The 24525-nt window shown below is 38.6% G+C and overlaps 1 protein-coding gene across 1 annotated transcript in view; it reads left to right on the top strand.

Moving 5' to 3' along the window:
* LOC150074948 (USP6 N-terminal-like protein) overlaps positions 1-23268 on the top strand; it is a 300409-nt gene extending 277141 nt beyond the window's left edge. The window contains exons 14-15 of the mRNA XM_090389250.1: positions 11137-11510; positions 22624-23268. Of these exons, the coding sequence (XP_090245376.1) occupies positions 11137-11510; positions 22624-23232 (983 nt within the window). The 3' untranslated portion in view covers positions 23233-23268. The remainder of the gene's footprint in view (positions 1-11136; positions 11511-22623) is intronic.
* The last annotated feature ends 1257 nt before the right edge of the window (positions 23269-24525 follow it).

The raw sequence follows: 24525 nt of genomic DNA, 5'->3' as shown, positions 1-24525 counted from the left end.
CGTGGTCACGAAATGAGATAAGGACAGTTTTGCGGTATAATTTCGTGCGTGGTTTAACCATAGACCAGTGCTTAGAAGAAATGACTCTTGCACTAGATGATGATTGTCCACATCGTACAGCGATATTCAGGTGGTATAGAGAATTCCAAAGGGGAAATTTCACTCTGGAGGATTCTGAGAGGCCGGGAAGGCCACGAACGTCAGTTACGGAGGAAAACGTTACTGCTGTGAGGAAAATGCTTGACGAAAACAGGCGAGTGACCTACCAACAGATAGAGGATACTTTGGGCCTAAATGCACCAGCAATTCGTTCGATTCTGCAAGATCATTTGCACGTGAAGAAACTTTCTCTCTGGGTGCCGCATCGACTGACTGAAGAGCAGATGACACGACATGTGACTTGGTGTCGGGAGATGTTAAAAAAGTTTGATAAGGGACAATCTCGGTATGTGAACAACATCGTGACAGGTGACGAGACTTGGCTGTACTATTACGATCTGCCGACCAAGGCTCAAAACAAAGTTTGGGTCTTTGATGATGACGACACACCCGTAATTGTCAGAAAATCCCGATTTGTAAAGAAGAAAATGATAGCTGTATTTTTCAAATCGAGTGGAATTGTGGAACGTGTCGTTTTGGACACGCAGAAGACAGTCACAGCTAAGTGGTATACTTAGCTGTGACTGTGAAAGTCATTGGATAGATCCAATGACTTTAGGCAGGCATAACAATGCCTGCCTAAAGTCATTGGATCTATGAAGAACCTGCGGCCAAAGTCAAGAATGGACACCTGGTACCTCCATCACGATAATGCTGCAGCTCACCGCGCCAAAGCCTGCACCGAATATTTGACCACGACGGGACTGAAACTTCTCGAGCACCCTCCCTACAGTCCAGACCTTGCTCCCTGCGACTTTGCACTGTTCCCGCATGTGAAAATGAAGCTAAAAGGGAGGCGGTTTTCCAGTGATGAGGACCTTCTACGGGCTTGGGACAACGAGTGTGCTTTATTCCCTAGTGAAACTTGGCAGAACTGGTTTAAAGATTGGTTTCGGAGGATGGAGAGGTGTATTGAATGTAGAGGAAATGACTTTGAAAAAAATTAAATAAACAAAGCTGTATTGCAAAACTTTCCTAGTACCCTTTGTATAAGTTTAGGGTTTTAATTTTGTACTGAAATTGAAATTTTATTGAAATTAAATCGAAATCATGACTCTGACCAGAGCAGCAAAGCAAAGGGCTCAAGCTAATGGGAGTGCTGTGGCTCAAGGGAGAACTGAGGGGGGCAGTTGCCCTCTGAATCACAGCCTATTAAAATGCACTACTTGCTTGATGTTTGTGGAGCAGTCAGGTATAGGACATGATACTGCCATGGGGGGTGTCTTTGTGTGTGCGCGATGCAAGGAGTGTAAGGAAATCAGGCGACAACTCAGCATTGTTATGGGCCTATATGAGAGCTTGAAGGACAGGGTGGATGCCCTCGAAGGATTAAAAGTGGGGCCCATCAAGCTCTCAGCTGCCCACACCAATGCCAAAGCTTGCACTTGGTCATCGCGCAACACAGCGGCAGCCCCCAAGGCAGAATGCGCTGGTCCCAAAAGAACTAGTAGTTGTTGGTGACTCTATTGTCAGGGAAACGGGAAACATGCTTTGTAAAAAGGATAAGTGGACCAGGGTATGTCTGCCAGGGGCAAAGGTTGATGATGTTGTAGAGCAGATATCATCTTTTAAGGGCACAAAAGGTGATATAGTTGTACACGTTGGCACTAATGATATTAAGAGTAGGAGACCGGTGGAATTACTTAACAAGTACAGGTCACTGTTGAAATAAAGCTGTGAATTAGGGTTGAATTTGAAAGTGTCTGCAATTCTGCCCAGACACGATAGGAGGGAGTATATGAAGAGAGCCCTGTCGATCAATCTGGCCCTGGAAGGATTGTGCAAGGCTCAAGGGGTAGAATTTTTTTCAGCCTGGTCTGTACTTGTTAACAGGAGAGACTGCTTCTACAGGGATGGGATACACTTAAATAGAAAGGGTGCAAGAATGTTTGCTGATACTATCGAGGCAGTGTTAGCTGGGTCGGAAAACTGCTAGATTGGGGGGGATACAAGGACTAATAGATTAACAGTAGCCACTGGCAGAGGTGAAAGTGATTCTTGCACTGCTTCTATTGGAATGAGCCACAGCCTGGAAAATAAGATGCAGGATATTTCAGAGACTGCTGGGAATCATTGGGGTACAAATAAACACATAGGTTGTGTTAGGGTAGCTAAGAAAAAGAACAGGTGCATGTATACTTGCGTGTACACCAATGCTAGGAGTTTAGTAAATAAATTTGATGAATTTGAGGTATTGCTCAAAACATCAAAGGCAGATATTGTGGGGATTTCAGAGACGTGGTGTCACACAGTTATAAGGAATGCAGAACTGGAATTTGGGGAGTACAATGTCTACAGAAAGGATAGACAGGATAGGAAGGGAGGAGGGGTTATGCTATTAGTTAAGAAATACATAAAATCCAAGGAAGTGAAGCCAGTTGACATTGCTGGACAGTGCAGTGTCGAGTCAGTTTGGTGTGACATAAGCATTGGGAGATCAAAATTCAGAGTAGGAGTGTGCTATAGGCCTAATGACTCTGATGAGTATAATAAGAAACTGCATGGGGAAATAGAGTGGGCCAGTAAATCAGAGAGTCTTATAATGGGGGATTTTAATTTCCCAGATATTGACTGGAATTTGGGGGCTGGTCACTCACACACTAGCACGGCTTTTGTGGATTTATTGGATGATTGTTTTCTACATCAGCATTTTCAGGAGGCAACTAGAGGGAGTAATACTCTTGATTTGATAAAGAGTAGTAGTGATTCTTCATGCATTAAGAATCTGCAGGTAAATGAACCACTAGTTGGCAGTGATCACAGTGTGCTGAAGTGGGATTTACTCAAAGAGGTAACTACCATTAGGGGTAAAGGGAAGGGTTATTGCTTTCGTAAAGGCGACTACGATGGACTGAGACAGTATTTAAATTCTATACAGTGGGACCAACTGATGTTACCAACAGCAAATTCAAAATGGGAAGCATTCAAAGAACTTATCTTGGAAGCTACTAGGCTTTACATACCAACTAAGAAATATTGTTCAAGGTTTAGGCCTAAGTGGATGTCAGATGAACTAATGAGACATATGGCAGAGAAGAAAAATGCATGGGATACATACAAATTAACACGTGACACAGAAGCCTATGATAGATACAAGTTGATCTGTAACCAAGTTACAAAGGAGGTTAGGCAGGCGAAGGCAGATTACGAGAAATCTTTGGCAAGGGATGCAAAGAAAATCAGCAAAGAGTTCTTTACTTATGTAAACTCTAGAAGGAAGGGGATGAATCAGATTGGTCCACTTGATATCGATGGGTCAACTGTTGATGATCCTGCTCGGGTACAAACTGAATGAATATTTTGCATCGACATTCATACATGAGGAATTATTCAACTCTAGCAGTAAGCTAGAGAATCTTGTAATAACTGAGAGTAAAGTGGAGGAGAAATTGTTGAAGATAAATACAAGAAAGGCACCTGGGGTGGATGGGATCTATCCAGTTATATTAAAGGAAGCAGCAAAGGAAGTAAGCAAACCCTTAGCCATAATTATTAGAGCTTCCTTGGACTCAGGGGAAGTACCCATGGACTGGAGATGTGGAAATGTGACCCCAATTCACAAAGGAGAATCAAAGGGCGAAACAAGTAATTATAGACCTGTTAGGTTAACTTCTGTTCCTGGAAAATTAATGGAGGCACTGGTTAAAGAAGCACTGCAGGATCATCTAGACAAGACTTCAGTTATAGCTCAGACACAGCATGGTTTTGTTAAGGGGAAGTCTTGCCTGACCAATTTGATTGGATACTATGATGCAGTCACAAAAGAACTGGATGCAGGGAATAACTTTGATATTATATACTTGGATCTTAGAAAGGCTTTTGCTACTGTTGCACATGGAAGACTGCTGCACAAATTGGAGCAGTGTGGCATTGGAGGCAAATTACTGCTATGGATAAAGGGGTGTTTGAGGGGGGAGAAGATAGAGAGTGGTAATCAATGGACACTGCTCATCGTGGACTAATGTCATTAGTGGAGTCCCTCAGGGTTCAGTATTGGGTCCATTATTGTTTTCTGTATTTATAAATGATATTGATGATGGTATATCAAGCTTAATGTCCAAGTTTGCAGATGATACGAAGGTTGGCAGGGTTGTCAAGGACACTACTGACACTATGCTACTGCAACAGGATCTGGAAAGGTTGAGCAGATGGGCTGAGAGGTGGCAAATGAAGTTTAACATTGACAAATGTAAAGTACTACATATGGGAAACAGCAACCCCAGAGCAACGTATCAACTCTGTGGTACTACACTGACAAGGTATGTTCGTGTCAGACGGCACCTGGGATTTCTCCCATCTCCGCGTGTGTTTCACTGTATCGAGGACAGTACACTGTCAAGCCAGAGACTTGGAAGTGTGTGGGTCGTGTCTGTGCAGTGTTGATATGTTGTGCCCATTGTTTATCCGGCTTATTGGCCGCCAGGCCCCTAGTGGGGCCCGACGTTGCCCATACCCTGCCACGTGGAGGCTAGCCGGGTGTATCCAGTATCACAACAATTTGCTCTGGCAGGTCCTGCCACCTAGTTTCTTGGGATTTCAGTGGCTAGGGCCTATTTAAAAAAAAAAAAAAAAAAAAGTTTATGCATTTGACATTAATGCTTAATGGGATTGCTGTTAGGAAATTGCTGGTTAGGGTTGAACACTAAAGAGATGTGTTAAAGGCCAAATAGGTCAGGCAAATTTTTGATGTTATTAAATTTAGACATGTAACGCTAGATAAAAGCTGATAGTGTTAGATATCTTAGAGATTTGCACAAAACCGGTAGAATTTAGACGTTGGTTATAATTTGGCGGCATTGTTAAGGGGTGTACTCGATCGATTTAGTGAGAGAGAGAGAGAGGGGGGGGGAGATTGAAGACTGAGGAGGAAACAGATAGAAGAATAGGGACGGATAGAGTAGGCATCCCCTCAGTGGAGACGAGCCCCACCAGGCGAAATATGGGGGGAGGCAGGGAGGAGAGGAGACAGAGATCCGTCTCCTCCATTCCCTGCCTGGGGATGGGGTTTTAAAGGGAACCAGGTTAGAGTACCCAGTTCGGATCGCCAATGGCGTTTTGGCAGCAAAGCCGCAGAATGTCTTCTTCGTCGGTGTCATGTCCAAGGAGTGTCGAATCCGGTATGAAGGTCTAGCTGCCCATCCCGCTCTGGGGGTGGGATATGTTAGCTGGCAGTGGGGAACCTACCAGGTGAAGGGGGGGGGGGGGAGACACACACATTTACTTCATTCGTAATGTGCATTCTCACTCTACTTGCATTCTTTTTTTTTATTATTTATTTATTTATTTTTTATTATTATTATTTATTTTTTTTTTATGCTTTTTTCTTATTTTATAATTATTTTTTTTTTATTTATTTATTATTTATTTATTTTTTTATTTCACTCAACTCATTCATCTTTTTCTCACACACCAGGAGGGGATGCAATGATGGGTAGCGTAAATTTAAATACTAATTAAAACCAGGGTTAGTGTGTACTTAACTTAGCATTTGTGGTTTGTGTTCTTTTCTCTCACGCTTGCACTTTTATTCATTCTTCTAGCTCTCATCTCATTTATTCGACTCTTTCTTTCTGCACTGCACTCTCTGGGCACCGCAACTTACTGTTCTTCTTCAGTTGTGGTGCAGGCCTAGCTGCAAGTTTTTTTTTTTTGCAGGCCAGGGGAGAATGCAGTGATAGTGTTTATGTGGTTTGTAAATGTTTGTTGGTACAGTATATATAAAGTAATGTAAGTTATTTTTAACTTTGTATTCTTTCGGCCAATTACATTTGCTCTTCTGCTCATTCCCATTCACTTTCTCTGCATGCATTCCCATACCCCTCCCCTACACTGGCTTGGGTCCCCAGGTTCCTACACATGGCATGGTAGTCATGGGGAGTTTTGTTAGAATACTGCTATCCTAACAGTTTTTAAGTCATCATCTGGGCGTGGTGGGAAACTTGGGCAATTTTACTATTGATTATTGTTTAATTGCTGGGGGGCTGAATTGCCATTCTTTACATTGCTCTGCGCATTTCGAAAACTTTCTGTGTGAAAGATGTAAAAGCTTTATAATTTTGCTCTTCTATGATGAAGAGATGTTCTTCTCCCCTGGGAAGGGGACCAATCTGTGCTATTAGCTCTGTTCTGGGGATGTCATATATTATACATTCATAGAGAATGTGTGCCCAGTCTTCACTTTCGCCACAGGTGCAGTTTGGGTCATCGGTCAGGCCTAAGGAGGTTAGTTTCGCCTTTAGGGAGCCGTGCCCTGTCAATATAAATGTTGTAAAAAGTCCAGGGGCATACCACTTAGGTGGCTTTGGGCTAACCATTGACACCAGTGGCAGAAACCGTTTGGTGACCAGACCTCTGGTTTCCTGCTCCCACTTTGTTTGCCATAGCTCGTGGAGCTTTGTGGCTATTCTTTTTCTTTCATCATTGAAGGTATTGGTTGTATCAAGGGCTATCCCCAGAAATTCTGTGGGTATGCCCTTTTTAAATCTATAATATAAGCCTCTTTTGGCTACTTCCAGGTAAAGTAGGAGAGTTCCGGCCAGCAACTGTAGTGCAGGTGTGCTTACTGCGCGACATGCTTTGGTAATAGTGAGTAGTATTGTCCTTTGTATCGATTCTAATTTATTCTTACTTCTTACTATGGCCGAGCGGATGAACCACGCACCGGCTCCATAGGTGATAACAGGTAGGAACATTGCACGGTATATGATTGCCAAGGTCTTTCTTTTGAGTCCCCAGTCTGCTCGACTGATCCTGGCAATCATACATGCATAATTTCGCACTTTCTTCGCCAAGTAGATCAAATGGGGGTAAAAAGTTAATTTTGAATCAAAGACTACTCCAAGATATTTTAGTTCTGTTACCATTTTTATAGTGATTGTGTTAATTTTGATTTGTGGATGTCTTCTTATGTCCAAATTACCTTTTAGAAGTATTTGTTTTGTTTTTTCAGGTGATATTTTGAGCATGTGCATTTGTGCCCACTCCTGCAGCTGCAAGAGAGCGGCATTTGATCTTTGCTCTACAACCACTCGTGAGTTGCCTTTTACAAGGAAAATCATGTCATCTGCAAAGGCCAGGCTTTCCACGGGGCCCAGATCCAAGGCCAGAAATTCATCCAGAACAATGTTCCAAAAGAAAGGGCCAAGGATTGATCCCTGCGGGCAGCCTTTATTCACAGGGCGTGTCAATTCCTGGAACCTTGTGCGTACTGAGACACTTCTGTCTGTAAGGTAGCTGTTTATTACCTTATAGAGGTTTTGTGGGGCATTTGCCTGACGAAGTCTCCTAAGGACACTAGGCCACCACAGTGAGTCAAATGCCCCAGCAAAGTCAATGGAGATTGCCAGCATATATTTCTCCTCTGTGTTTTTAACTGTTGTCAGTAGGTGGTGCATGGCATCCTCCGTAGAATTGCCCTGCTTAAAACCATACTGATTGTTGGAATGCAAGCCTGCTTCTGTGTAATATTGAGCTAATCTGCTGTATATTAATCTTTCGTATATTTTCCCTAGTACAGGGAGTAGGGCTATTGGTCTATATGATTTGGGATCAGTAGGGAGTTTTTCAGGGTTTTTCAGGATTAACCTTAACACAGCTTGTTTCCATATTTTTGGGAATATACCTTCTGTCATACAGTTATTATATAGTGCTATTAATTTATCTGGTGCTATTTCTGCTAATTTTTTGATAATCTCAACCTCTAAGAGGTCAAAACCTGGGCATTTATTTTTTGGTTTTAGATAGTGCTATTTCTAAGTCTTGTATAGTGAACAGAGGTTCAATATTGGCATTGTCATATTCAGTGTTTTCTTTTATAATGTCGAGCTGGGTGGGGGAATGATTTCCAGTTTCAGTCTGAATGATACTGTCTAGGATGTTATTTACAGAATCCACCCAACACAGGGTTGGGGTTCTATCTGGTTTGACAGTAGTTTCTAAGACATCTCCTCTTGGCAGCTTGTTGGTTACTATTCTGTAGACAACTCCCCAAGGGTTATTGTTTCCAGTAGTTCTCACCAAGTGCTTCCAGCATTCCTTTTTCTTATCTCTTATGAGGGCTGTATACTGATTCCTGAGAGTTTTATAAGAATCTCTCAGTGCATCCACCTCATTTTGTGACCAAGATGTTCTGGCTCTTTGAAAATGTCTCCGTGCCTGGTGTACCCTACTTCTGAGTATAGTCAGTTCGGGGTACCACCAGGGAACTGTCTGCTTCGTCGGTTTTTTCCGTGGGATAGACAGGGTTGCTGTTTTTGTTACAATGTTTGTCATAGTCAGTGCTTGCTCGTCCGGGCTACAGTTGCCTGATCTAGACCACTCATTTTCCTGTTTTTGCAGCTCAGCTGCTGTATGTTCTGCAAAAATCTGCCAGTTTGCCTTTTTAAGGTTATACCTTTTGATATCCAACAGAGAGTGTTGGGTTGTTTGTAATTGCCTGTTTAGTTTGAAGGAAATGGCTCTGTGATCTGGTACTACACTGACAGTGGTAGAGAATGAAAGGGACCTGGGGGTGGTTGTGCAGGCAGATATGAAGTTTTCTGAGCAGTGCAGATGGGCTGCAAGAGTAGCTCATGGTGTATTGTTGATGATATATAGGAATTTTTCTAGCAGGGATAAGGAGGTGATTATTCCCTTGTATAAGGCAATGGTCAGACCACACCCAGAGTACTGTATACAGGTCTGGAGGCCTCATTTCAAGAAGGATGTAGAGATGCTGGAACGAGTATAGAGAAGGGCAACAAGATTAGTGAGTGGAACAAAAGGGTGCTCTTACGAAGAAAGGCTTACGTTTTGCATATTACAGTGTCTGGAGACTAGGCACCTGCGAGGTGATCTGATAGAGGTGTATAAAGCCTTGAATGGTTTGAGCATGCTCAATGCCCTCTCAGGTGATTATTCATGCTCAGAATAATCACCTGAGAGGGCATAAATTCAAATTGAGGAAAGACAGATGTAGGATAGACGTGAGGAAATTTGCATTTAGCCAGCGGGTGGTTGGTTGCTGGAATAGACTTCCATCCCTTGTCGTGGAAGTTGATAGCCTAAATAAGTTTAAGGCTCAGCTGGACAGGTATTTCGAACAAACAGAGGGGTGAAGTGGAAGTAGTTATTTTTTATTTATTTATTTATTTATTTTTTTATTTTATTTTTTTTTTTTTTTGGCTGATGCTGCATAAGCTTGCTTTCTTGCATCAAATGCCTCTACTAATGCTAATGCTTTAATGTCCAAATTTGCAGATAATAAAAGTTAGCAAGGTAATTAATGCTATTAATCAGGGTAAGCTCCTGCAACAAGGTCTGAACAGATTAGGGTGATGTGCTGAGAAGTGGCAGTTGAAGTTTAACATTCATAAATGCAAGGTATTGCATATGAGCAGCAGTAATTTCGGATTAACATGTCAACTCAGGGCAGTAGAAAATGAAAAAATGTTGAGGGTAATTATGCAGTCAAATATGAAGTTTTCTGAACAATGCAGACAGGCTGCCATGACAGTTCATGGAGTTTTGTCTAAGTAAGTGATTATTTATTGAAATTTATATTGTTACAAAAATCTTGTCTTGATATATATTTTACTTAACAAAATTTCAGGAAAGATTTTTATATTGGAAGCCATGTTTTAGACTTCTAAGGAACTGCATCAAATCAAAAAGGAATTGAAATAAATGTGATTTTTAAAAAAATAATAACCACTGTGATTAGTTTAAAAAGGGGTTATTTGTTCATTGCAGTAGTTATTTGTAAAAAAAAAAAAAAAAAATCACAATTTTATTTCTGATTTGACTCCAATTTTTTAGAAATGAACTTTAATAAAATTTGATTTAAAAATACACACACACACATATATATTTGTTGTTGTGCGGCGCCTCCGTAGCCAGGTGGGAAGGAGCAGCAGTGCGTAGCACACGCCTCTTGATTAGACCGGCGTTCGAGCCCGTCACCATCAAATACGGAGGATGCGGAAAGGTCAGGGAATGACCACCGCATATCACGGAGCAATATGGCCTTAGTTGCTAATGCTCCTAAAAACCAAATAACTAAAAAAAAAAAAAAAAACATATATTTGTGATTACAGTATTATTAATTGGTGGGGGGGGAGTGTCAGCATGCCACTAAGTTTTGTATAACAGTCGTTCGCACACTCAGTTACAGATCAAAGCTGTTAGCATCCTGCACAATGCTAAGTGAATTCCAAGTTTCCTTCAAAAATTGGATGAAATTGGAATCTAATGATATTAAACAGCAGTAAAACAAGTAAAGGTGAATGGTAGTTTTCCTTCTCTGAGATTTTTTTGAACCTTTTATGGCAGCAAAAAGAAGTACTAGTATTAGTTGTGTAGTACAAGAAAGCCCTAGCCTTTTGCTCTATCAACAATTAAAAAAAAAAAAAAAAAACTTATCCCTTGTTTCCCTCTTCCCCTAAGTACCAATACATCAAGCCTATGAACTTCCCCAAACCATTTATTCTATGATTATTAATTAGCTAAAAACTTACTGTGGCCAATTATTAATCATAATTTTCTTCTAGCTAACTAACTGAAGGATACTTACAACTCAGTTTATTATAGACTGAGTTGTAAGTATGGGCGGGGGGAATTATTTTCCAACATTTAATGCAGTGAAAATTTTCCTTTCATTCATTTTACTTCTCATATGAATGGCAGTGGAATTTAAGATGGGCTAATTTGAAGGCAGAATTGGCTGGTATTATTTTGATGATAAGAAAAGTATAAATGATTGGGAACAGATTTTTTTTCTTTTAGCAGCTGCAGAAAAAGTTCTGCTTCCTTGCATTATTCTGCCATTTTAATATGGCAGTTATAGTATTTAATCTATTACTAGTATGGTATTCCTTTACTTTTATAACAGTATTCAGATGCATTTTCCTGTTTAGACACATTATTAAAAATGTGAATTACTAGTACCCCTTCACTTTTATAACAGTATTCAGATATGCATTTTTCTATTTTTCTGTTTAGAAACATTATTAAAAATGTCTATGGAAGATTTGGTTGAATTTTTGCAAATAAAACTAGAACAGGACTTTGGATATCATGATGATGCTGCAATAGATTCCCTTCAGACATCAATGGATGAATTGCGAAAACATAAAATGGATCTTCCTGGAACAGCTCCACCTAATGAATTACCTCAGAAACCTTTTGGATTGATGCCTGAGTTTGAAGAAAAATATGCTTTAAATAGGAATAACTATGAAAGTAATATTAAATCAAGTAATCCAGTCTCAGAAGATAATTTTGAAATGAACACTTTTGTAGTAAAAGGAAAAATTGAATTAAACAGCCCAGAAATTGAAGAGACAAACTTAAATAGTCATCTGCAAGAAGAAAGGGTTTGTAATTTTTTATTTTATTATGGTTTAAATAGCTTATTAAACATGTTTCTGTTTCTTTTGCAAAAAAAGAACAGAAGAAAGATTATTATGTCTAATAATTACAAATGAGTACAACACTGCATGTGGACACTGAAGTTTATTGATTACAGGTTAAGATAGCAATAAACAAGTTTAATGTACTGGCAAAGTTAAGAAAGAAATGATAATTGAAGTTGGGAGTAGCCAGTGTTTAAAAAACCACTTTGCCTCCTTCTTCCAGACTGCTCTAAGGCATACAAGGTATAATCCCAACCGACCTAAATGAGGTTTGCAAGTCTATTGTTAGCATACAAGCCTAATGTGAGCAGATTGGGATTATACTTACTGGGTAGGGAAAATACTTACCAGCTAAGTGTTTTAAGAAAATTAGCATGCATGTGTATGCATGCATTTCTATACACAGTGTATGTGCACATACACTGTGTATAGAAATAAGAGAAGTTTTGTTAACTTACAAAACTTTGATATTTCTATACACAGTAGTGTGTGCATGCATGGTCATTTTCTTAAAATACTTAGAAATTAAATAGTTATAAGTTAAATCTCGTATATCACACAAAAATTATACTGAGTTTACAATTATATTTTGGTTCAAAGATTATATGAAGAATGCCTCTCATTAAAATGTAATATTTAAATATCCAACTTCTTTGGCTATCTCTTTCAAGAAGACAAGTATTAATTTTTATCTTAGATTACTATTAATTAAATTTTGGTTATCTAAAAGAAAATATTCCTTTAAGTCTCTCTCTCTCTCTATATATATATATGTGTGTGTGTGTGTGTAAGAATTGAAAAGTCTGATAAAGTTTTCATAAATGGAAGAAAAACACACAAAGTGCCAAGTACTAGAAGCATGAGAATAGTAGAAAAAAGAAGTAATATAGATTTGTAAAAGGGGAAAGAATGTGAATATCCTATAAGTTATGATGAATTAAGAGAATTATAGGTTGAATTGCAAATCCAATTAGAGGTGAGGGAACTGCAAAATAAAATGATTAATATTGAATGATTAAACAAATAAAATAAAAAGTGAGATAGCTTTCATCAGATATGGGTGGGCAAATTTAGTCGAATATAGGGATAGCAAAAATCTCATGCAAGCTGAAGTAAATATTGATACATGGTTAGGTATTTCATCAGGGGACTACATCTGACCATGTGTCAGGAACTGCATTTCATAAATGGTCAGATGTAGTCCCCTAATGAAATAAGATTGGTGAGGGGTAATGAAGGGATTCCTTACCAAGAAAGGCTAAGTTCTGCAAATTGCAGCATCTAGGCACCTGCAAGGCAATCTGATTGAGGTGTATGAAGCCTTGAATGGTTTGAGCAGGCTCATTGCTGATGGGATTCTTCCTCTTGCTCAGATTGTGCACCTGAGGGGGCATAAATTCAAATTGAAGAAAGACAGTTATAGAATAGATGTGTGGAAATTTGACTTCAGGCAGCTGATTCCTGGAACAAATGGATGGGTGAGATAGGAAGTTTTTTTTTTTGATGATGCTGTATAAGCATGCTTTCTTGCATCATATGCCTCTACTAATTCTAATCTTTACATAGAAAAGCCTATCCTTTCACAGGAGAACAATATGTGCTTCATAAAAAATGAGAATTTTGTATAAATGGGTTTGTGTTAATGAAATTCTGCTGTATTTCTTTTTTTAGATTGGCTGAAACCCCATAGAAATGACAGAGAACATATTAAGTTTTGATGGGAGAAAGACAATTTTTAAGTGATACTGGAAATTTGTATATTGTACATATCATAGAGGTTCAACATGTTTGGGAAAGACAATATGCAACAAGGATGGCTACTCATCTAACAATAACTTGTCTGCCAGAAAAATGGAACTGTACACAATATCAATAGGACAAGTAGTGGGAGGAAATGGACACCAAGAAGGTTGAATGTATTTGAATATTCTCCACAGAATTCAACAGGACGGTGTTTACAAGAACTGCAAACGAGTCAAGCGAGCGTTACAAGAATCTTAAAGGACATAAATTTGAAGCCTTTTAGATGCTAATTATTGCATGAAAGAAGGTGATTCAAATAGAAGAATACAATTTTGTGAGTGGCATTATCATAAAAATGGTGGAATCATTTCCACAATTTTTATGACAATAGTGAGGATGCATTTATATTAGCATTAGTAGAGGCACATGATGTAAGAAAGCAAGATTATACAGCATCAGTCAAAAAAAAAAAAAAAAAAAACCTTCCCATTTCACCCATCCATTCACTCCAAATGTTTGTCTAGTTCTGCCTTGAATTTATTTAAGCTGTCAACTTCTATGACAGATGGCAGTTTGCTCCAGCAATCAACCACCTGCTGCCTAAAGGCAAATTTCCGCACATGTATTCTACAACTGACTTTCCCCAATTTGAATTTATGTCCCCTCAGGTGATTAATCTGGGGTAGAGGAAGAATCCCATCAGATTAAGCTTGCTAAAACCATTTAAGGCCTTATACACCTTAATCAGATCACCTCGCAGGTGCCTTTCTTCATAACAGCAACCCTTTGTTCCATTCACTAATCATGTTGTCTGTTGTCCTTCTCTGTACTCGTTCGAGAAGCTCTACATCCTTCCTAAAATTAGGGCTCCAGACCTGTATATATTACTCAAGTGTGGCCTAACCATTGCCTTACTCAAGGGGATAATCACCTCCTTATCCCTGCTTGAAAAATTCCTGTATATCATTGACAAGACACTATGAGCTACTCTTGCAGCCCATCTGAACTGCTCAGAAAACTTCATATCTGACTGCACAATTACCTCCAGGTCCTTTTCATTATCTACAACCCTGAGTGTATTACCACACAGTTGATATGTTACTCTGGGATTACTGCTACCCATATGCAGTACTTTACACTTGTCAATGTTAAACTTCAGTTGCCACCTCTCAGCCCATCTTCTCAACTTTTCTAGATCCTCTTGCAGTAGCATATCATTAGTGTTATTAACAACCCTGCCAACCTTTGTATCATTTGCAAACTTAGACATTAAGCCTGATATACCTTCATCACTATCATTAATAAATACAGAAAAGAACGATGGACCCAACACTGAACCCTGGGAGACTCCACTAATAATATTAATCCACAAAGAGCAGTGTCCATTGATTACCACACTCTGTCTTCTCCCACTCAACCATCCCTTAATCCATAGCAGAAACTTGCCCTTAATGCCACACTGCTCCATTTTGTACAGCAGTGTTCCATGTGCAATCAGTATCAAAACTCTTTCTAAGACACAAGTATATGATATCAAAATTATTCTTTGCATCCAGTTCCGTGCTCGTCTGAACTGTAACTGAAGTCTTATCTAGATGATCCTGCAGTGCTTCTTTAACCAGTGTCTTCATTAATTTCTCTAGAACAGAAGTTAAACTAACGGATCAGTAATTACTTGTGTCACCCTTTGATCCTCCTTTGTGAATTGGTTTCACATTTGCACATCTCCAGTCTATGGGTACCTCCCCTGAGTTTAAGGAAGCTCTCATAATTATGGCTAAAGATTTGCATACTTCCTTGTGCCTTTCTTATGTTTACTTTCAACAATTTCTCCTCCACTTTGCTCTCAGTTATTACAAAATCATTTAGGTCTCTGCCAGTGTTTAATACACCTCTGGCATTTCCCTCGCTGAATAACTCCACATTAGCATTAGCATTAGTAGAGGCATTTGATGCAAGAAAGCAAGCTTATGCAGCATCAGCCAAAAAAAAAAAAAACCCACTTCCACTTCACCCCTCTGTTCGTTCAAAATACCTGTCCAGCTGAGCCTTAAACTTATTTAGGCTATCAACCTCCACCACAAGGGATGGAAGTCTGTTCCACCAACCAACCACCCGCTGGCTAAAGGCAAATTTCCGCACGTCTATCCTACATCTGTCTTTCCTCAATTTGAATTTATGCCCTCTCAGGTGATTTTTCTGAGCTAGAGGAAGAATCCCATCAGCATTGAGCATGCTTAAACCATTCAAGACTTTATACACCTCTATCAGATCACCTCGCTGGTGCCTAGTCTCCAAACACTGTAATTTGCAAAACTTAAGCCTTTCTTCGTAAGAGCACCCCTTTGTTCCATTCACTAATCTTGTTGCCCTTCTCTGTACTCATTCCAGCAGCTCTACATCCTTCTTGAAATGAGGCCTCCAGACCTGTATACAGTACTATAGGTGTGGCCTGACCATCGCCTTATACAATGGAATAATCACCTCCTTATCCCTGCTGGAAAAATTCCTGTATATCATTGACAATACTCCATGAGCTAATCTTGCAGCCCGTCTGCACTGCTCAGAGAACTTCATATCTGCCTGCACAACCACCCCCAAGTCCCTTTCATTCTCTACCACTGTCAGTGTAGTACCACAGAGTTGATACGTTGCTCTGGGGTTGCTGTTTCCCATGTGTAGTACTTTACATTTGTCAATGTTAAACTTCATTTGCCACCTCTCAGCCCATCTGCTCAACCTTTCCAGATCCTGTTGCAGCAGCATAGTGTCAGTAGTGTCCTTGACAACCCTGCCAACCTTTGTATCGTCTGCAAACTTGGACATTAAGCCCGATATACCATCATCAATATCATTTATAAATACAGAAAACAATAATGGACCCAACACTGAGCCCTGAGGGACTCCACTAATAACATCAGTCCACGATGAGCAGTGTCCATTGATTACCACTCTCTGTCTTCTCCCCCTCAACCACCCCTTTATCCATAGCAGCAATTTGCCTCCAATGTCACACTGCTCCAATTTGTGTAGCAGTCTTCCATGTGCAACAGTATCAAAAGCCTTTCTAAGATCCAAGTATATAATATCAAAGTTATTCCCTGCATCCAGTTCTTTTGTGACTGCATCATAGTATCCAATCAAGTTGGTCAGGCAAGACTTCCCCTTAACAAAACCATGCTGTGTCTGAGCTATAACTGAAGTCTTGTCTAAATGATCCTGCAGTGCTTCTTTAACCAGTGCCTCCATTAATTTTCCTGGAACAGAAGTTATGCTCACAGGTCTATAATTACTTGTGTCAGCCTTTGATCCTCCTTTGTGAATTGGGGTCACATTTGCACATTTCCAGTCTATGGGTACCTCCCCTGAGTCCAAGGAAGCTCTCATAATTATGGCTAAGGGTTTGCTTACTTCCTTTGCTGCCTCCTTTAATATAACTGGATAGATCCCATCCACCCTGGGTGCCTTTCTTGTGTTTATCTTCAACAGTTTCTCCTCCACTTTACTCCCAGTTATTTCAAGATTCTGTAGCTTACTGCTAGAGTTGAATACACCTCTGGCATTCCCCTCGCTGAATAACTCCTCATGTGTGAATGTCGATGCAAAATATTCATTTAGTTTGTTAGCTACCTGAGCAGGATCATCAACAGTTGACCCATCAATATCAAGTGGACCAATCTGATTCATCCCCTTCCTTCTAGAGTTTAAATAAGTAAAGAACTCTTTGCTGTTTTTCTTTGCATCCCTTGCCAAGGATTTCTCGTAATCTGCCTTCGCCTGCCTAACCTCCTTTGTAACTTGGTTGCATATCAACTTGTATCTATCATAGGCTTCTGTGTCATGTGTTAATTTGTATGTATCCCATGCATTTTTCTTCTCTGCCATATGCCTCATTAGTTCATCTGACATCCATTTTGGCCTAAACCTTGAACGATATTTCTTAGTTGGTATGTAAAGCCTAGTAGCTTCCAAGATAAGTTCTTTGAATGCTTCCCATTTTGAATTTGCTGTTGGTAACATCATCAGTTGGTCCCACTGTATAGAATTTAAATACTGTCTCAGTCCATCGTAGTCGCCTTTACGGAAGCAATAACCCTTCCCTTTACCCCTAATGGTAGTTACCTCTTTGAGTAAATCCCACTTCAGCACACTGTGATCACTGCCACCTAGTGGTTCATTTATCTGCAGATTCTTAATGCATGAAGAATCACTGCTGATAATCAAATCAAGAGTATTACTCCCTCTAGTTGCCTCCCGAACATGCTGATGTAGAAAACAATCATCCAATAAATCCACAAAAGCCCTGCTAGTGTGTGAGTAACCAGCCCCCAAATTCCAGTCAATATCTGGGAAATTAAAATCTCCCATTATAAGACACTCTGATTTACTGGCCCACTCTATTTCCCTGTACAGTTCCTTATTATACTCATCAGAGTCATTAGGCCTATAGCACACTCCTACTCTCAATTTTGATCTCCCAATGTTTATGTCACACCAAACTGACTCCACACTGCACTGTCCAGCGATGTCGACTGGCTTCACTTCCTTGGTTTTTATGTGTTTCTTAACTAATAGCATAACCCCTCCCCCCCTTCCTATCCTGTCTATCCTTTCTGTAGACGTTGTACTCCCCAAATTGCAGTTCTGCATCCCTTATATCTGTGTGACACCACGTCACTGATATCCCAACAATATCTGCCTTCGATGTTTTGAGCAATACCTCAAATTCATCAAATTTATTTACTAAACTCCTAGCATTGGTGTACACGCAAGTATACCTGCACCTGTTTCTATTCTTAGCTACCCTAACACAACCCATGTGTTTACTTGTACCGCAATGGCTCCCAGCAGTCTCTGAAATACCATGCATCTTGTTTTTCAGGCTTCTGCTCATTCTAATAGAAGCAGTGCAAGAATCTCTTTCACCTCTGCCAGTGGCTACTGTCAATCTATTGGTCTTTGTCTCCCCCCAAGCTAGCAGTTTTCCGACCCACCTAACACTGCCTCGATAGCATCAGCAAATATTCTTGCACCCTTTCTATTTAAGTGTATCCCATCCCTGTAGAAGCAATCTCTCCTGTTAACAAGTACAGTCCAGGCTGAAAAAAATTCAACCCCTTGAGCCTTGCACAATCTTTCCAGGGCCGAATTGATCGACAAGGCTCTCATCATATACTCCCTCCTATCGTGTCTGGGAAGAATTGCAGACACTTTCAAATTCAACCCTAATTCTCGGCTTTTGTTCAACAGTGACCTGTACTTGTTAAGTAATTCTGCCGGTCTCCTACTCTTAATATTATTAGTGCCAACGTTTACAACTATATCATGCAGATGTCCATAGTTATCTGGACCATAGTTTTCATGCAGATGTCCATAGTTATCTGGACAGGGAATTTTGTGAATAATGATGAGGTTATTCAAAGGCATTCCAAACCTCAGTCCCTTTGATTTTTTTACTTGGGGATACCCAAAGGATAAGGTGTAAACTCAAAAACACTGGAGGTTGTGTGGATGGCAATGCAGCAGGGCAGAAAACACACAGAATTTCAACTGATTTGGGCGCTGTTGTTTGTAGGAATGAAAAAACAATAATGCCATTTATGCATGCATGCTGGAAGAGGAGAAAATTTTAACTTCTGTTAAAACTGTGTTTACTATTAGTTTGAAACACAGATAAGAGATATCATGTGCGAGAGGGTATCAGAAAGTTCATACCCTGGCCTAAATCAGTAGGAAGATGCCATTTTTAATATAAGTTGTCTACATATTCAATAATTAGCATGTGAAATTTCATTCCCGTAGGTGATCGTACTCCAGAGGTGGAGCCCGGAATCTAAGGAAGGTCGCTATAGTTGACGAAGTGGAGCATTGACCAGTGATCAAGTTCCTGCATTTGCAGGGCAAGAAAGCTCGGGAAATTGATGAAGAAATAAAAACTGTGTATGGGCAGAATTGTCCATCCTATTACAATGTAAAAAAGTGGAAACGGTAGTTCCAGTGTGGTTGTACAAGTGTCTTTAACAAACCAAGAGAAGGAAAGCCATCAAAATTCACAGACAGTGAGATGGTTACAAAGGTTGAGCAGCTGGTACTGAGTGACAGACGTGTGACAATTCATTTCATCACAAATGCAGTGGGAATTAGTTATGGGTCTGCCCACAGCATTTCACATGACCATCTGTACGTCTCAGGTCTCTGCACGATGGGTTCGAAGATTGCTGACGCCTTTGCAGAAGCAATGTCGAATGCAGTGTTCTCGCCAACTATTGGATTTGTGTAATGCGGATGTTGACAACTTTTTTTGATCAGTTGGTGACAAATGAAGAACATTGCGTGGATGCCCCTTTGATTTGTCTCAGGAAGTCATCAATGAATTGGAATCGTGGTTTCAGGCAAAAAGTACGGACTTCTATGATCAAGGCATTAATCAACTGATCCATAATTGGGAGAAATGTGTTACTATACATGTAGAGTACATAGAAAAGGATTAAAGTGCCTATGAAGTTTCACCTTTCTAGGACTATTATTTCTAGGTAAGGGTGCAAACTTTTTGATACCCTTTTTTTACTGGCAAAATTTCAAGGTAGTTCATACATAGATGCAATCAATCAGTCCTCTTATTACATGCATTTACACTACATGAATTCGTTCATACACGATTTATAAATAGGGGAACAATGTCACATGTAACATGAACTGAATTCGCTTACGCACGATTAGGCTTTGCGTTTACGAGAAATGGCAGTCAAACGCGGTAGAATCACAAGAGCTGAACACAACACTTACTACATTGTTTACTCAGTTGCTACATGTGCCCTGCTTTGTGTATGTATATCAAACGTGCCTCCTCATTTTTGTTCTTTTTATACTGTAATGTGCTTTATTCCCTAAAACTGAGTAAAATACTTGAAAACAGTGTGAAAAGGAAGCATGCTGGTGAAGATACAGCAGGTTCAGAGAGAAAAAGAAAATAGGTTAAGGTAAAGAAAGCCAACACAAGAACCATGGCAAACTATGTGAAACCTGCTAGACAAACGGTTTGCCACTACCGCAGTTTCTCCCTGCATTCTCAGTAAACAGACGGTGCACGTTATCAGTAGTGGCCATAGAAGTCGAGAACGATATATTGATTGACATGTCAGCGTGACAGAAACCTTATTTCATAACATAACCTAACTGCTGAGAACAATTAGGAAGAATGCAGAGAAAATAAAAGCAACTTTTATAGCAGGAACAACTCAAAGTGTAACAAAAGACATTAGACCAAGACACAAAGATTTGGAAGAGAGGAAATGTCTGTTATCTGTTTGGATAGAAGATCAAACAAAGAAGATATCAGGAACAAGTTTGCTTAGGATAAAAGCAAAAGCATTTTATTACGTATAAAATACTTATATATATTATTACGATTATTTATTGTGTTTGATAATGTTTTGGTTACAAATGTATATTCAATCTTGTGTGGTCGGCACTTAACCCTATTTTTCTCATAAGGCCTGTTATTTATATTGCACTACTTTGCATTGCATGAGAGTTTCTAGGAACACAACTACTGTGTTATACGTGTATTTGGAATCACCATGAAAAGACCGCTCTACTTTGTAAGTACTCATGAAAAGGTTAAGGAGTTAGGTGTACTCTCTCACACATTGGATATTTATACCTTTTGTTATATAAAAACTTTACTTCATATATGTTCCCCCCCCCCAACTTTTATCTCATCAAAAACACCTTGAATGGTCAGACTAATGGAAGCTGATCTTCAAAAGAACTAAACCTCAAAAGATAACAAAAAAAGTAATATAATTCATTTCTCAATATGTGAGCCCTCACTTCAAAACTCAATGAAATCCATTCCAGTCTTTAGCCTCATTTCCTTTTTCTGAAAAAATTAAAAGAATTAAATCTAAAAAAAAAAATTAATATAATTATTCATTTTTCAATCTTTAGCCTCACTTCCTTTTTCTGACAGAATCAAAAGAATTAAATAATAAAAAAAAAAAATATATATATATATATAATTCATTTCTCAATATATTCAAATCTCAATGAAAGCCATTCCAGGCTTTAGTTTCATATACTTTTTCTGATAGAATCTTAACTATCAATTTCCTTAACCACCAACTCATCTTAGTTATCCTTATTACTCGATCTATGATTTCTTTATGAGGCGCCTCCGTAGCCAGGTGGGAAGGAGCAGCAGCAGCAGCAGTGCGCAGCACACGCTTCTTGATTAGACCGGGGTTCGAGCCTGTCACCACCAAATACGGAGGATGCGGAAAGGTCAGGAAATGACCACCGCATATCCCGGAGCAATATGGCCTTAGTTGCTAATGCTCCTAAAAACTAAATAACAACAACATTTCTTTATGAAATTCAAGCAGTTGCTCTAGATGTTTTTGATCATGTTTGGCATAAAGGTCTTCTAAACAAGCTCCTGTCTTATGATCTCAGGGCGTTTTTTTTTTGTTTTTTTTTTTGCATTTGGCTATCTTGTTTTCTCTCTGACTGCTCACTGCAGGTAATTGTAGATGCTCTCTGTCGTCTAGCTTCTCCACTAATGCTCTTCCCGAGGTTCAGGTCTTTCTTCCACTTTAATATTAATCACCTTCCACTGACTGGAAATCTTATATATACTTTTGCTGACGATATCACACTATGTTCCACTTCCAGTTTGAGATACCTAGCCCTTGGAAATTCTTGAATATCCACCACTTTAACATGAAACAAAGAAAAAGAATGAAATCGATGACAAGGAAACCATAAGATAAACCTCAGGGAACATCTGTCCCAGCGAATTCCAAAAGATTGTATTTTGGTCACTGACAAATTGTTATTAAGCAAATGTGCCAATGAATGTTTCTTCTATCTGCTGCAGATAAGAAAATGACAAACTAATTGAACTTAGAAAACATAAAATATATGCCATGGCCATTGCCATTGCTCTGTATAGTTGAAATAAACATAAATAGTGTTTATTTCAGCTAAGTGAAACTTTATCTACATTTGAAGTTAAATGAAATGACTAATTTAACTCTATCAGTAAGATTAATTTGCATTAGCATGTGATAAATAGTTTTCTTTTCAAGAAAGCCATAATGAAGCTCTTTTCTTTCTTTCTCTCATGTCCATTATGCTATTTTATATTATTGAAATTCCACACTGAAAAATCTTTGGCATTTTTACCACTCAGTGCTGTGGAAAAAATTTGTTTCCAAAAATAAGGAAAAGTTTGGTCTGTGTATGTTAAATGTATTTATATGTATTATAAGTATTCTTGTGCCATTGTTCAATTAATATGAAAAATTTTAATTCAAATTAATTTTTTTAGATTGTTGAAAATGGTGCTGAATCTCCAGTATGGAAGAGAAGAGATGAATCCGAAACTTTGGATTATGAACCTAATAATCAGAGGTATTCCAAAATGTCAGATAATGTAGAAAATGATAATGGTAGTTCTATTGTTGACCCCTTAAGCTCAAGAAACTCATTGGCTGAAACATCACAAACATCAGTTGCAGATTTATCAGCACTGTCAGGTTTCTCCAGTCCTAGCACAACTCTAAGTCGGCATAGGGATCGCCAAGATGGTAGTGGCTCACCACAAAGTCCAGCTTCTAGACATGTAGAACTAAGACGGACTTTGTCATTGTATGATAATGTGGACATGAAATCAAGTGATCCAGGAAGACAATCACCTTCTCCATCCATAACCCATTCTCCAGATGCAGTTAGAGTCTTTGTGCCATATGAACAGTCCCCCACATCTAAAGCACCATCTTCCTCTACACTTCTTCAGGATCATTCACCATCTCGCAGTTCTTCCATGACTCCACCAAATGGAGATATCACACCAACCAATCAGGATCCTAATAAAATTACAATTCAAGTTAACTTAGAATATCAAGAACAGAATCTAGCTAAGTGGGAAGTAGAATAATAAGTTAATACATAAACAGTTAATTTTGGTACAAACTTTCAGAACTTTTTCTCACCCTGAGAAATCGTTATATCAGAACATAAATAGTTAATTCAGCCTTTTTGTCATCTAGATCTTGGTTTTATGGCTTTAGCTTAAGTACTTAACTATTTCAATTAAAATTTTTCTTATTGTGCAAAAATTTTTCTTATTGTGCAAATTTACTTAATATGGTTTTTGAAAATATTTACACTTTCAAATGTGAAGTAGAAAAGTGGTAATGTGATGCAAGTTGCATTTGTATCGTTGTTTCTCCTTGTTGGTATATTTATTGTTTTGTTGTTCTGATATGTTCAAAGTGAGAAATTTGCACTCACTCACTTCAAAGTTACTTCCACTTTTCTTGATGCTTTGTTTACAATCATGTTGTATTGTTGCATTGTACTATATTGTAAGTATTTTTGTTTTGATTAGGATTATGTTCATTACAAGTACAATTTTGTGTATTAATTTTTATTGCCAGATATTTTCTAAGGGTACTAGCAAAGTGTTCGTGTATATTAGTTTGATGTAAATACGTACAATCTGTTTCGGTAATATTTATTATTTTGTTAATGTTTTATTTTTTTAAAATTTTATTATTCCTTGACTTTTTTTATGAATTATTCCAATATGAAAAAAAAAGGAAAAAAGAAAAAAAAAAAAAGAAAAGAAGAAAGTTAATTTATCACTACTCAATGCTTTCTTTGTGCAAGGTGACATATTATATTTACCTTGTTTACAATTGCTAAGAGTGAAACATGAGATAAAAATGTGTATGCGTGCATGCATGTTATTCTGTTACTTTCTGCATAACATCCCTTTTTAAATTATTTCCTGTATATATATATTTGCAGAAATTTTATTTATTCTTTCTTTCTTTTATTGTATGTTATAAAAGAATATATGACAATGAGGCTGTTTGTGAATAATGTACATTTAGTTTGATGTGGTCCCTGTTGATTATCACTGTTGTTATTTTTATTAAAATATGGTAACAGTGATTTCACCATTGAGAGACTGCACAGAAAAAGAGTTGTATAGCTGGTGTAGTATAGATAAAATGAAATCAATATTTGTGCAGAGCTATTAAGAGAGTTGTAGTTTTTTACAGCAGATAGTGTGGAGTTAGTTTTCAGTGCTTGAAACAAAATAATAATAATAATTATAATAATAATATTCACTGCCTCAATCTTCTTGACTGACATTCAGAGAGTGTTCCCAGCTAGAACATATCTTTTTTTTTTTTTTTTTTAACTTAGCTTCATTTTTTTG

This window comes from Mastigoproctus giganteus, chromosome 14, assembly GCF_048544385.1.
Source record: "Mastigoproctus giganteus isolate SK-2022 chromosome 14, ASM4854438v1, whole genome shotgun sequence".
Classification (NCBI taxonomy): Eukaryota; Metazoa; Arthropoda; class Arachnida; order Uropygi; family Thelyphonidae; genus Mastigoproctus; species Mastigoproctus giganteus.
This window is presented reverse-complemented; position numbering and strand designations above follow the sequence as displayed.